General features: G+C 52.2%; 6 protein-coding genes across 6 annotated transcripts; 2 read left to right on the forward strand and 4 right to left on the reverse strand.

The window, feature by feature from the left end:
• Nucleotides 1-175: 175 nt before the first annotated feature.
• PODANS_2_13100 (uncharacterized protein) lies at nt 176-678 on the reverse strand (the record flags this gene model as incomplete). The annotated part of the gene is made up of 3 exons (XM_001912093.1): nt 176-262; nt 319-529; nt 587-678. The coding sequence occupies 3 exons, from the start codon at nt 676-678 to the stop codon at nt 176-178; spliced, it is 390 nt and encodes a 129-aa protein (XP_001912128.1).
• Nucleotides 679-1,417: 739 nt separating this feature from the next.
• On the reverse strand, nt 1,418-2,503 carry PODANS_2_13110 (uncharacterized protein; the record flags this gene model as incomplete). Its single annotated transcript, XM_001912094.1, has 3 exons — nt 1,418-2,081; nt 2,139-2,346; nt 2,419-2,503. 3 exons carry the CDS (start codon nt 2,501-2,503, stop codon nt 1,418-1,420), a joined length of 957 nt encoding a protein of 318 aa, XP_001912129.1.
• A 1,099-nt stretch (nt 2,504-3,602) lies between these two features.
• PODANS_2_13120 (uncharacterized protein) lies at nt 3,603-4,897 on the forward strand (the record flags this gene model as incomplete). The annotated part of the gene is made up of 7 exons (XM_001912095.1): nt 3,603-3,642; nt 3,711-3,781; nt 3,850-3,872; nt 3,947-4,005; nt 4,063-4,178; nt 4,243-4,365; nt 4,487-4,897. 7 exons carry the CDS (start codon nt 3,603-3,605, stop codon nt 4,895-4,897), a joined length of 843 nt encoding a protein of 280 aa, XP_001912130.1.
• A 764-nt stretch (nt 4,898-5,661) lies between these two features.
• On the reverse strand, nt 5,662-6,823 carry PODANS_2_13130 (uncharacterized protein; the record flags this gene model as incomplete). Its single annotated transcript, XM_001912096.1, has 3 exons — nt 5,662-6,137; nt 6,202-6,502; nt 6,551-6,823. 3 exons carry the CDS (start codon nt 6,821-6,823, stop codon nt 5,662-5,664), a joined length of 1,050 nt encoding a protein of 349 aa, XP_001912131.1.
• A 1,153-nt stretch (nt 6,824-7,976) lies between these two features.
• On the forward strand, nt 7,977-9,216 carry PODANS_2_13140 (uncharacterized protein; the record flags this gene model as incomplete). The annotated part of the gene is made up of 2 exons (XM_001912097.1): nt 7,977-8,171; nt 8,233-9,216. The coding sequence occupies 2 exons, from the start codon at nt 7,977-7,979 to the stop codon at nt 9,214-9,216; spliced, it is 1,179 nt and encodes a 392-aa protein (XP_001912132.1).
• A 309-nt stretch (nt 9,217-9,525) lies between these two features.
• PODANS_2_13150 (uncharacterized protein) lies at nt 9,526-10,527 on the reverse strand (the record flags this gene model as incomplete). The annotated part of the gene is made up of 1 exon (XM_001912098.1): nt 9,526-10,527. The coding sequence occupies one exon, from the start codon at nt 10,525-10,527 to the stop codon at nt 9,526-9,528; it is 1,002 nt and encodes a 333-aa protein (XP_001912133.1).
• Between the last annotated feature and the right edge of the window lie 2,666 nt (nt 10,528-13,193).

The raw sequence follows: 13,193 nt of genomic DNA on the forward strand, positions 1-13,193 counted from the left end.
ACCATTGGTTCCGACATGAATTAATCATATTTGGTCTATCGTGGTCTCAGGGGCCTATTGTACTGAGTGTGTGTGATTTTAGACGAAGAATTAAAATTCCGGCGCAACACATTCATGGACATCGTCAAATGCACACTCTCTTCTCTCTCTTCTCCCCACCACATACACCAACTTCCTACTGCTTGGTATTAGGGTCAGGGAACTTTTCGTCCTGTCCAGGGACTGGGAACCGGAAGGCGCAGAGGAAGGGCCACATTTGGGCCTTTTCCCATGCTGTTAGCACGATCATGGTAAGGGCTGAGAGAGAAGGAAACTTACATTCTCCACATCCCAGACTCCCTCCTTGGCGTAGATGTCATTTCTCAACACCTCCTTGATCTCCTCCCGGGAGGCGGCGCTGATGACGATGGTGCTGCCTGCGAAAGAGAACTTGGTCGGGTCGGAACCCTGGGGGGGCTTGTTGAGGACGGCACCGCCCATTTTGTAGAGGCCGGAATCGACAGCTGGTTTGAGGCCGCCGAAGTGTTGACTTTATTTCATTAGTATCCGGTAACTTGGTGAGAGGAGGGGGAGGGAGGAAACATACGGCCGGACCTCGAGACGCTTCTCATGAGCACCGGGGAAGTCGGGGATGACGACGAGCCATTCTACCTTTTTGGGGGCTTCGGTGGAGGACATTGTTCTGATGGGTTGCTGTTGAAATCTAATAGGTGATATAATAGAAGAAAAGGAACCAAAACTAGGTTTGCTGGTTGGGGGCTTGGAAGAAAGAAAAGCAAGTCTGTTAAAGGTTGAAGCTGCAAATGAACGCAGGTGAGGTGATGCCATAAGGTGGAGTCGTATTTGACTTGATAGATACACCGATTGCGGCCGGCGGAGGAATATGCAAGTTGTACCGAACTGCGGAAAGTGATACCTCTCAAGAAGGAAGTGGTGCCTCTTCCGAACGAATGCCGACGATCGCCGCAAGGGGTTGAATTGGCAGTGCGGGGCCGCCGCGGGGAAGTTGTGTGGTTGTCAACTACGGGTACAGCCTACATGAAGGTTTCTTGGCCGAGAAGGTTTGATTTAGGTTGTTGATTCTGGGGATCCTGCTAGCTTGGGACTTGGCACTGAATTAGGCAGGTTTGTTGGATCACTGGATGATGTGTTGAAAATCACTTTCAAGGCGCGCCCTTGAAATGTTGACTTGGATGGTGACCCCACCTATTCAGTACACATATGGGGGTGTTCAGGGGTAATGAACCTAACCTACCTTGTGAAAGAACGCAAACATACATCAAATGAGGAGGGGGACTTATTTTGAGTATCCAGTTAAGAACATAAACCATCGGCTTTCGAGACACAGTGTTGCCCCTCCATTATCGCTTCCTATCTAGACGCTGGCAGCATACCTCATAAGATTTATGACAAAAGCCTAGTTGGCAATGATGGCAGCACTGGGCACAAAACCGGCCTCCTTCAATGTCAACCCAAAGTCCACGCCAGCCTCGAATGTCTTCCGTGGGAAGTTGATCTGGAAGCTCTGCACAGGAACACCAGTCTCCTCTTCCACAGCGTGAGCCACCTCGAACAAAGTCGTTTCGCTTGGGTAAATCTTCATCAAGTTGCCCTTCTGCTTGGTCTGAATCCTGAGACGAGCAGTGGCGGCGGACGAGCCTGAAGCAGAACTACCTCCCAGAGCAGACAATGGGGCGGCGGGAGCCACAACCGGGGCTTGTGGTGCTCTACCCTCGCGGAGAGCCTTGGCCTCCTCCTCCTTGCGCTTTCTCTCTGCCTTGTCGGCCTCGATCTTTGCCTTGATGCGCTTCTTGGCTTCGGCATCGGCAATCTTCTCTTGCTTCTTCCTCTCGGCCTCCTTGATTCTCTCCTTGCGCTGAAGCTCCTCCTTGAGCTCTTGGGAGTCCTTGGTGGCCTTCATACGAATCTGCTCATTGCGCTTGGCGGTTTCCTTCTCGGCCTCAGACTGGACGGCTCTCTTCGCAGCGAGCTTCTGTCGAAGCTCTTCTAGTCTAGCTTTCTTTTCCTCTTCTGTCAACGGGGCAATCTCGTCAGTGGACTCGGAGAAGTCTTGGTGGTCTCTTGGGTGATGTTAGCCATGTGAACTAAATGAGAAGCTGGTAAGATTGGATACGAACGTCTTGGTAGCGTGAAAGGTGGCTTGGTCGTGGTTGCGGAACTTCTTGCCACATTCGTTGCAAACCAAGGACTTTGCGGTCTCACCAGAAGGGATGTTGGCACCAGTCGTATCTTCATCTTCGTCCTCAGCTGAGGCCTGGTTTTGAGCCTGGAGCTCTTCCAAGGACTTATCCTGGTTTGCCTCTAGCCAATCAAGGGCTTGTTGCACTGCGTTGAGTGTTAGAACCGGGGCTGAAAATGAGTGGCATGACAAGATGTGTCCGTGACGGTGATGCTTACAGTTTCCAGTCTTCTTGGCGGCGATTTCCGCACGAGCCTGCTCAAAGCCCATGGAGAGCAGCACATCAAGATCGGCAGTCGTCATCTCGAATGAGAGTGTTGCTTCTGTTTTAATTGATGATTGGCAATGGTGGTGGTGAAAGTGAAAGTAGATGCCAAGATCAAGGGCAGGTGGTGGTGTTGAGGAGTTGTTGGTTGTCGAGTGGGGGAATACCCAACACGAAATCAAGCTAAATTTTATAAGACGAAAAGGCTGAACAACGTTCAACTGTTCAAAACCTGTGCGCCACAATGGAACCGGTGTTAGCTTTTACGCAGGGACCTGGCTTTGAACTGCTCAAAAGCAAGCTGATATTCAAACGATTCGGTTGTTAGCAGTCAGCCTCAACCTTGAGCTTAGGATGATAGCCTGGGCTGTAGGTTGAAAGGGTGCACGTCATCACAGAAGGCCAACCAGTAGAAACAGTGGGGGCGCGGCATGTGATAGCACCCATTGTTTTATACATTCCAGATCGCCGGCAACTCTCTCTTCTCGAAATAGGTTGGATATCACAGATACTGCTGGCAAAGCCATATGTACTCGTTAACTTGTACTTTTACTCTACTGCATGTCGACTTGATGTCCTGAACTCTGGCAGTGGCTGAATTAGTAATTTTGGCCCCAGTGTTCTCAGGTAGCAACCCAATTGGAGCCCAAGAACAGCTGTCTTGGTGGCAGCCCAGCCCAAACCCTCCACCTGGGAAAGTCACTGACACGCTGGACCATCAGCACGGGCCCACGAACCCGGATCGCCCTAGGCTCGAATCAGAAGGGGTCGAAACCTGGCCAAGAAGCAACTTTGCCGTCACTGTGCTGTGCTGCGCTCTGCTCGGAATGTCGTAAGACACCTCATATCTCAAGCTCTAACCAACAGGCCTTCTCATCGCAACAACTCTCCGCCGCTCTCCCATCTCTTCCACCGTCCGCCTTCTCTGGTAGATTCTTCGCGCCGAATCCTGACGAAAACCTTGTCGTCGCACGATATCACCACACCGAGCGTCCCCTTTGGTGCACGAACATTGAAAACCCCCCAAATTCGCTGCGCGATTCCGTCACCTGGGCTCCACCAAAACGGTCGCAGCAAACATCCACAAACATCTAAACGTTCTTTTGAGCACGCCCGAGACCTTGCTATACCGTCATCATGTCCGTCGAGATTGAACCCTTTGAGCTCGGCTTCCGCAGTACGTTGTGTCCTCCAGATCGCCAACATCCACAGAGACATTCGAAGGACCATATCTGACCGAGCTAGGGCCATTTACTATCGAGGTCGCGCAGATCCTCAAGATCAAGAACACCAACAAAGAGCCAATTGCTTTCAAGGTATATCAAGATGTCTTTCAAGTTGTGTCTCACTTTTCAAGTGGCTAACCGGATCCTCCTGTTTGTAGGTTAAAACGACAGCCCCTAAGCAGTACGTCTCGAGACTTCGCGATTCTCCACAATAATTACATTGGCCTACGAGAGTGGTGTTGCTAACTGCCACAGGTACTGTGTTCGACCAAACTCTGGTCGTGTTGAGCCCGGCCATGAAGTCGAAGTTTCAGGTAGGCACATCGTGGACATGTTTGGAAAGTTGGGGCGGGTGGCTGACATACACGTAGTCCTCCTGCAGGCCATGAAGCAGGAGCCTCCTGCCGACGCCAAGTGCCGTGACAAGTTCCTCGTCCAGTCCGTTACCATCACCGGCGACAAGGACTTCACCAACGTTCAGCAGATTGTGGGTCACTCTTCACAGCCGGCGGTGAAAAAAACAATACCATACTGACCAGTTATTCTTGTAGTGGGACGGTGTGCCAAAGTCGGCAATCCAAGAGAGAAAGATCCGAGTCTCTTGGCTCGCCGCCAACGACGACGGAAACGCGGAACCTGCGGTGTCGACTCCTCCCCGTCGCTCACTTGCTAATGTATGTTATCCCACTTGGTTTCTCCGTGGCGGGGGAGGGGGTGAATGGGTGCAAAAATTCGCATCCCATCCCCGCGATCCCCTCGTCACATGGGCGACTAGCGCTAACCACAACTGTATAGGGCCATGAGGATACCCCCAATGCCGCCCCTCCAGCCTACTCTTCCCCACACGATGAATCCACCATTCTCGATAACACCTCTCCAGGCCAACCCGAGCAGGAGTCCAGGGAGGAGACTGGGTCAACTGTCGCCGAATCCGCCGTGGCCGCCGTCAAGACCACAGCCGTCGAGACCTACGAAGAGATCAAGGCGAAGCTCGCTCAGGCGGAGGCTACGATTGCCCAGCTAAAGAACGACGCAGCAAGTGGACTCAGACAAAGGAAGGCAGCCGTAACCTCCGAGGCAGACAACAGCAAGCCTTCCCAGCCCGAGCTCGCCCAGGCGACGAGACAAGGCACCGAGGGTGTGTCCGTTAAGGTCGTGGCCATCCTGTGCTTTGTTAGTTTCATGTTGGCGTACTTCTTCTTTTAGAGGGTATACAGCCGGTCTGGAAAGCGTGGGGCAAAAGGTGACGGTGTTGTTGGTTTTCTTGCTACATTGAGGCGCGGCGTCGAATCACAAATAATCACCACCTATCTTCACCACGGGGCCCCATACCCATCATTAGTTCCCCCATACCCCATACCCTCACCCCCCCACACGGAGCTCTCCTTTGTTGTTTTACTGTTTTGTTATTTATGGGTAGACGTATGGTATACGTTGTTATGTCTATGTCTCTCGGTGTCTCTCTCTCTCTCTCTCCCTCTCTCTCTCTCTCCCTCTCTCTCTCTCTCTGTGTGTGCCCAGTGTCGTTTGTTTGTCTCTGTGACTGGACGACAAGTTCATGACAAAATACGACTGACTTTCTGATGGTTGTTTTTTCTTGTAGCGGCATGATGAGAGCGAGGATAGTATTATTGCAATTAGCTAGCAAGGATGTTGTTGCCTGGCAATGTGAAATTAATCGGTTACACCTGTTTGCTTTGATATTGGTGTGTGTATCATAATGTGTTCGGGGATTACATTCAGGGGCTGGGAAGGGCTTTGTGCGCAGATTGACAGCTATTGTTATTATTACCTTTGCTACGCTAGCAGTACGCCAACATGTGTATCGATAGAGGAGTGAATGCAAACGGCTAAGCGTAGGCTTTATACTGTATTTTCTTTTCCTAGCCATAGAGCTTGTGCCACAATTACAGAATTGTCAAGGGAGATCAGGGTACGTCTCCCGGAAGCCATCATGCCCACCTGTTACCCTAGAACCTCATCACCACCGCTGGCGGCTTGTTCCCCAAAATCTCATCAATCTCCCCCATCACCTCCTCCGTCAGCAACTTGTACACCCTCAACGCCTCCACATTCTCATACACCTGTTCCGGCGAACTCGCTCCTGTTATGGCGCTACTAACATGCTTGTTCGCCAGCACCCACGCCAACGCCAGCACGCTCTGCTTCACGCCCAACCGCTCGGCGATTGGTTTGAGCTTGGAGACCGTGTCAACCATTTCCTGAAACTCTTCCTTGCCCGTGCGCTTCCAGAAGCCGGAGATGAACTCGAGCTGGGTTTGGGCGAAGCGGGAGTCGGGCGGGATGCCGGATTTGTATTTTCCTGAGAGGATCCCCTGCCGCAAAGGGGAGAAGACGGTCAGGCCTAGGGATGGGGGAGTGCGGAGGAGGTGGGCGAGGGTGGATTCGACGCGGAGGCGCTCGAGCATGTTGTACCGGGGCTGTTCTGTTACCTTGTTAGTGAGAGGAGACATAGGGGTAGGGAGAGAAAAAAAAGGGGGAGGGGGTACCCATTAAAGGACCGATGAGGTTGAGTTTATCTGCGTAGTGGCGTGCTTCGGCTATTTCGTCTGCGTCCCACTCGCTGGTGCCCCAGTAGAGGGCCTTGCCTATGTCGATTAGGTGGTTGAAGGCTCGGACTGTTTCTTCCATGGGGGTGTTTCTGTCTGGTCTGTGGGCGTAGATCAAGTCGACGTAGTCGAGTTGGAGGCGTTCGAGGGATTGGTTCATGCCTTCGATGATGTGCTTTCGGGAGAGCCCAATGTTGTTTACTAGTCTGGTGCTGAAGGCTGAGCCCCAATAGATCTTTCTCTCCGTTAGTGGGGTTCAGGCATGGGGGTTGGTGTTAAAGGAGTGTACCTTGGTAGAGATGACGAGATCGTTTCTTTGCCAGCCAAACTTCTTGATGGCCTCGCCCATGACCTTTTCGGACTCACCCTTCGCGTACACCTCGGCACAGTCAAAGAAGTTGACACCGACGTCGTAGGCGGCTTTCATGCAGGCGAAGGTGCCTTCTCTGTCGACATGACCGCCGTATGTCAGCCAGCCGCCGAGGGAGATGGCAGAAACTTGGAGACCGGAGCGGCCCAAGAAGCGGTATTCCATCTCGGGGAGATCAGTAGGCGGTGACATATTGAAAAGGCTATCGGAGAAACTAATGGGTAGAATTGGGTCTGGCTGTAGAAGAGAGGGAAGAGAGATGGCCGAGAGACACTGCCCTTTAACAGTTTACCACTTGCTGAACCCGGAGCACGGCATAACATAGTGTACGAAATAGCAGGCCGCCGTCTGAGCAAACGGTACGGCAAGCTCCCGTGATGCAGATCCGGTATGAGAAGGTCGTGGTAGGTAACAGACAGGGGTTTGTATCAACCCCCACTGTTACCCCTCTTCTATGGTGTTTCCTGGTTCGTGAAAGATAGGACGAGGCTCGAGAGCGTACCACAGGAAGGATATTGTGGTGTCTTGTTTGGTTGGCCATAGCTCCAGCACCATGATGATATGTGCAACCAAGACACAAGACGCCTTCCACTTGGAAGGCTGAAGGCAGGATATGAGTCCGCGGCCAATTCAACCCTTGAAGTTGTCACTTCGTAATCAGCTCCTAACCTGCGATGACAGGACTTCCAACCGAATGGGCTTTGCTGATGGCGTCATTGCAACTAAGGTGTTGTAAGAGATTTCTAGGTCATGCGTTCAAGTCTATTGCTGAATATCTACACTGGGTGGTTAGATATGGGTACACCGACCAATTGGGCAATATCACTTACACCTATCAGTCTTCATTGTTGACACTGCCCCTTGGGCTTGCCAACTGCCTATCCCAATGATTGTTGGTTCTCTAGTTGGCTGCCCGTGTTGGTCAAGGAAGAAATGTCGAAAAGGACAAGAAGTTCTGGTTAACATCTCATAAACAAAAACAATCCTGTCCAACACACCACTTTTCAACGCCCAGTTCGGATGGACAGCCCACTTTCACAGGCACAGGCGAGCTTCTGGAACGATAACCCCTTTTTCGATCTTGGAGATCTTTGAAGCATGGGCCACTGGCCCCTCCTGGTTGGCTCCAGCAGATCAGATACCCCACAATTGAGGGACCTGAGCCCCTGTCCGCCACCGCCAACTGTTGAAATTGGACGGAGGAACCCAAGCGAGCAACCTCAAGGGTTCACAACTACCGACCCTGCGCCAACCTTTTTTTGTTGATTGTCTTTTCCGTCAAGCTGGTCTTGCGGCTTCACTCGTTTCTTCTCGACGTTGACAGTACCCATTCGGATTTCCCATCATGGCTTCCACAACAATTACGAGCAACGGCACGACCAAGAGAAAGGCTGCCAATGGCATCAGCAACGGCCACGCCAACGGCGCGACGGCGCCCCCCAAGAACGCGGACGACCAGAAGGAACATGACTTTTTCTGGACTTATACTGAAGAGCCACACCGGACGCGGAGGTTGGCCATCATCAAGGCGCACCCTGAGGTATGTTTGAGCACAGTGTCTGCGTTAAGAAAGCATCAATCGCTAACCATTGTCCTGTTAGGTCTTAAAACTATCTGGTGCCGAACCATTAACGAAATATGTCGTCGCCGGCGTCGTTGCCCTCCAGATCCTTTGCGCCCACCTCCTCCGAGACACGCCCTTCTGGTCCCTGAAGTTCTGGGCGGTCGCCTACATCATTGGCGCCACCTCGAACCAGAATCTCTTCCTGGCCATCCATGAGATCTCCCACAACCTCGCTTTCAGGTCGCCCCTGGCCAACCGCCTCTTTGCCATCTTCGCCAACCTTCCTATCGCGTTGCCCTACAGTGCTTCATTCAGGCCTTACCATCTGACACATCACAAGTCCCTCGGAGTTGATGGCCTCGATACCGATCTGCCTACCGCTCTTGAAGCCGTCTTCCTCGACTCGATCCTCGGCAAGGCCTTCTTCTGCACCTTCCAGATCCTATTCTACGCCCTCCGCCCGATGGCCGTTTACCGTGTCCCCTTCACCTGGGTCCACTGGCTCAATGTTGCCGTTCAGCTGTCCTTCGACTACGCCCTCATTGCCTTGCTCCCGAACTACTTCTCGGTCAACTCGGTCCTGTACCTGATCCTGTCTTCCTTCCTGGCTGGCAGTCTCCACCCAACAGCAGGGCACTTCATCGCCGAACACTACGTGTATGAGCACATTTCGGACGAAGCCAGAGACCCCGAGAACAAGATCCCTCTTCCTGAGACCTACAGCTACTACGGCATCTTGAACTTTTTCACTTACAATGTCGGTCTGCACAATGAGCACCACGACTTCCCTGCGATCCCCTGGACTAGACTGCCCAAGTTGAACAAGATTGCCAAGGAGTTTTATGATCCCCTGCCTACACACGAGAGCTGGGTGTATGTGCTTTGGCAGTTCATCTTTGATGACAAGATTGGCATGACGAGCCGTGTCAAGAGAAAGCAGGGAGGGAGAGTTGTGGGTGGTGGAAATGTTGCTGCCAAGGCCAAAGTGGCGGACTGGACAGCTGAGGAGATTGAGGCTTAATTTTGTTTTTGAAGGGTTAATGATGTATTTCGGGAGACATCTGTTTGCTCACTGTGGGTTATGAGTAAGTCTGGAGTTGAAACGAGACCAAAAAAGGGGTTTGATACGAACGAACCTAGACTAGACGGACGGGGCAAGAGCATTGGTGTATTGTACAATGACATTGCTTATGAGGTGCGTTTAATTTTTGGGCTGATAGGTTATTGTAATGGGTGAGTAAGTATATATTTGAGAATTTATGAGCATTATTTTATCTAGGTGGTCTAATATTCGAAAACAGCAAACTGGAAACAAAAGCAATAAACGTCTTTATTCACCCTTCAACTCCGACGCCCACCCCCGTATCGCCCCCTTTTCCTCCTCTGTCAAGTTTATCCCAAACACCTCTTTCAACACCTCAGTCCTCTCCTCCTCGGTCCTACAAACCTTGACCAACTCTGTCCTCCCTCCCAAATTCTGCTTCACCTCCCCCTGAACCATCATCACCTTTCCCTTTATCTTCTGTTCTCCCTCCTCCCCTCCTCTCAGAAACCGAATCACCAGCACCGTGTACGTCTGATGATTCCTCTCGCACTCGCTCAAATAAACATTCAGGTTCTCAAAATCCAACTCGGTAAACTCGTGCTCCGGCACAAAGGCGTAGTAGCTGTCCCAGGGCTTTTCAGGCGAGTTTCGGTACTCGTAGATCCAGTGCTTGAGCGCGCCCTTGGACTCGTCACGGAAGCGCTGGTCGGGGAGCCAGTCGCGGGTGTAGCGGATTTGCTGGGTGCCGATGGTGTTGTGGTGGATGAGGTGTTCGGTTAGGGGCAGGGGGAAGGTTGGGCCGTCGCCGCCGAAGCCGGCGTCTAGGACGTATTGTTGGGCGGGGTTGGTGTTGGGGAGGGTGAGGATGTTGACTAGGTGGACGTAGCCGTTGTAGGGGCCTTGGGGGGTGCCGTTTGTGCGGTTGCGGTTGCGGACGCCCGAGTAGTGAATCGAGGAGAAGCCGAGGGCGCGGAGGATGTGGGAGAAGAAGATGGAGAGTTCCATGCAGTAGCCTCCTCTGCCGCGCCTTGGGGAGGTGACAAGTTTGGTGAAGAGGTGTGGGGGGTCGAGGAGGATGCGGTGGAAGGGGTTGTAGTGGATGGAGAGGTTCTCGTAGGGGAAGGAGGTGATTTGGGCTTGGAAGATGGTGGTGAGGTAGTCTAGGTCGAGGACGGGGTGGGAGGAAGGGTGGTATGACTCATCGAGACCGACGTAGGAGAGATACTGAGAGACCTGGGAGAGGGTGTAGGCTGAGCCGTTGGGTTTGAAGTTGTCTTGGTCGGCCATGGTGAGCGTTGGATCAATGAACTTCGATTTTTGCTACCGTCAAACACTCTCTTGATCCATCGATCTTGGTGTTTTGACCACTGATTAAGATTTTAGTTTCAGTCATATTAGCAAGTACTACTCCTTGTGACTCACCATCATAGGGTATCTCCAACGTAAACCCGACAAGCCGGTCGTCGGCAGGGCGTGAAGGCGTCATCGCAACTAACACCGTTCTAGGAATGATTCTGCCCAACAATCATACAAGAGAAGTTATAAGTATGTTTATTGATCTGATATTGCCAGAGCATACACTTGGATATACTATACAGACCCCTAACCCTGCTACAAACAGTGATTAAATCTTCCAATCACACGACACATCTCTCGGCCATTTTCTTACCGTATATGCTAGTTATGAGGGTTAAACAACACTTGATGAATCATTGGGCTGTAAGTGATACTTTTTTTGCTGCTTGGCCCATATTTTCCAGCAGAAAGATGCTGCGTGTCGGCCAAAAAGACAATCTAGTAACCATGGTTTTGAGCATTTAGACGCTCGCCTTGAGATGTCCCTTGTGTCTCAAGGGTGCCTCATACAACACAGTTCACGAGGTTATGTCAGCAGTCACCTCATCACTACAGGACTGACTTCTGCCTTGGAGCACACGTATCAATACTGAAACCCAAAGAGCAGCCAAGATTGATAAAAACCTCGCTCGAGGTTCATCCCGCCACCATCTACTCAGACTGCCACCCCACGCGTGTGGCTGCTCAGACTCGTGGGCGACCGTGATGGGCCAGCCAAACTTCGAGAGGCGCAATGCCCAGCCAGTGACAGCATCGGGTTCCTGCGCAGATGACCGAAAGGTAATGTGAGCAGGATGACTCCGATGTTATGTCTGTGGCATGCAGTCTCTACAATCCCAATATCTTCTATCTCCCCCTTTCGATAATGGGTGACGCGGCAGCAAGTGTGAGAGTTTTTGGTACTGCAGCGATGCATAGTAAGCCATACAGAAAAACCCATTCGCTGGCTGCAACCCATCACGCGGTTTTCCTCACAAGGGGAGGATGGGTTAAGTTCGGGACGAGAGGACCCCTACCCAACCCACACGTCACCACGTGTCATGCAGCCGTTGGTATAAGGACAAGACACTCAGGCCTCAAGACTACTGCGTATATGCTGGGTAGCGAAGCGGTATTTTTCTTCATCTGTTCGTCGCATTGTCTTGCGCCGTTTTTTTGCTGATTTCTCAACCAGTCTCAGACAACCCGGGCCCCGGTATCGCATGATGAAGGAGTTCCGTCAGAGCGCCAGAAGGAAAAGTTTTCGCGATCACAGTCCACGCCACACACTCACACACCTCACACACACCTGCCCCTGAGTTTGCTGACAGGGCTGGGTAGCTGGGTTCTCGGCAAACGGCTGTCCCTGGTGAGGCTAGCATTCGGCCCAAGCCGGTGCGGTATATTCTCATACTTTTGTCCCGATACATCCGAGAAGATATTGTGAGAGCACGCGGCAAGACGGAGGCAAAGACATGCCCGGTATAACTTCCCAGCTGCCTGTTTTCGTGGCACTCGAGATATCCGAGTGCCTGTCGTGCTCTCCTTGATCCCGCGGCGCGGCGTGATGGTTCGACAGACCAGGGCTGAGGGCTGCTTATCGTGGGTTTCACTGAACTGGCGAGAATTTGTAAAAGGACACCCACCCGGCTGAAAGGGCTATGGCGTGTTACCAAAATGGACCAGAATGGCACCCGTCCACTTGGCCGTTTGTGAGAGGCTGAGCCGTTGCCCACCACTTCAATGCGGGGTTGATAGAGGAGTACCTGGCCCCATATAGGGCATGACGTCGTCGCCGACACCAGCCCTAGCAGCAGAGCAGGTATTGTACACGATCTCGATCTGCGTAGAAACTTTTATCATTGTGAACTGCCATAGCCTGAGACCACGAGCTGAGCAGCAAGAGAGCCATACGATCACCAGGTCTACCTGCGCGTGCCTCGAATGTTAGCGTTGCGCGACGGCTTTAGGGTTGCGGTCGATCGACGTCGCCAACAGCTTGTTCCTAGACTCGGCATCGGTTTTTGTCCATGATTTTCGGACCAGGGCCTTCGGATCGGATCGCTGGATTCAATCCTCCAGAGAGGCAGTTGATATATGTCTCGCGCTCTCACGAACGCTAATTGTTGATATCTTTGAGCTGAGTCATTGGGGAAAGTTGACAAAAAGTTACGGATGCCGCATCTTCCGGCCATCAATCAATGACAATGACAGATGCATGCAGATATCAAAAGCTGGTTCGGCAAATAAACAACAGACGAAAGTGAAAATGTTTTCGCCGAATTATTCTTCCGATGGGAAACAGGAGGAGGAGGAGCCTTCAAGTACCGTCTTAACAGCACCTGCCTCCGAGGCTGGCACAAACTTTTTGGGGCGCGCCGCGCAGCCGGATTTGGTGGGGAAGAGAAATTCTGGAATCGGGAAAAGAGCGGGCCAAGACTTACCGAGAGACTTGCGATCTGACAGAGCTACAAGTGGAGACTTGACACGCCGCCTCTGTCCGTCGACCGTCAAAGGGATATCATCGTCACATGATGTACCAGACCGCCCGGCCAGGTACCGTGACATCTCTCAAGGGGTGAACAGCATCGTGTGGTGGAAGGGAAACCGGGTGCGTT

Source organism: Podospora anserina, chromosome 2 (assembly GCF_000226545.1).
Source record: "Podospora anserina S mat+ genomic DNA chromosome 2, supercontig 2".
Classification (NCBI taxonomy): Eukaryota; Fungi; Ascomycota; class Sordariomycetes; order Sordariales; family Podosporaceae; genus Podospora; species Podospora anserina.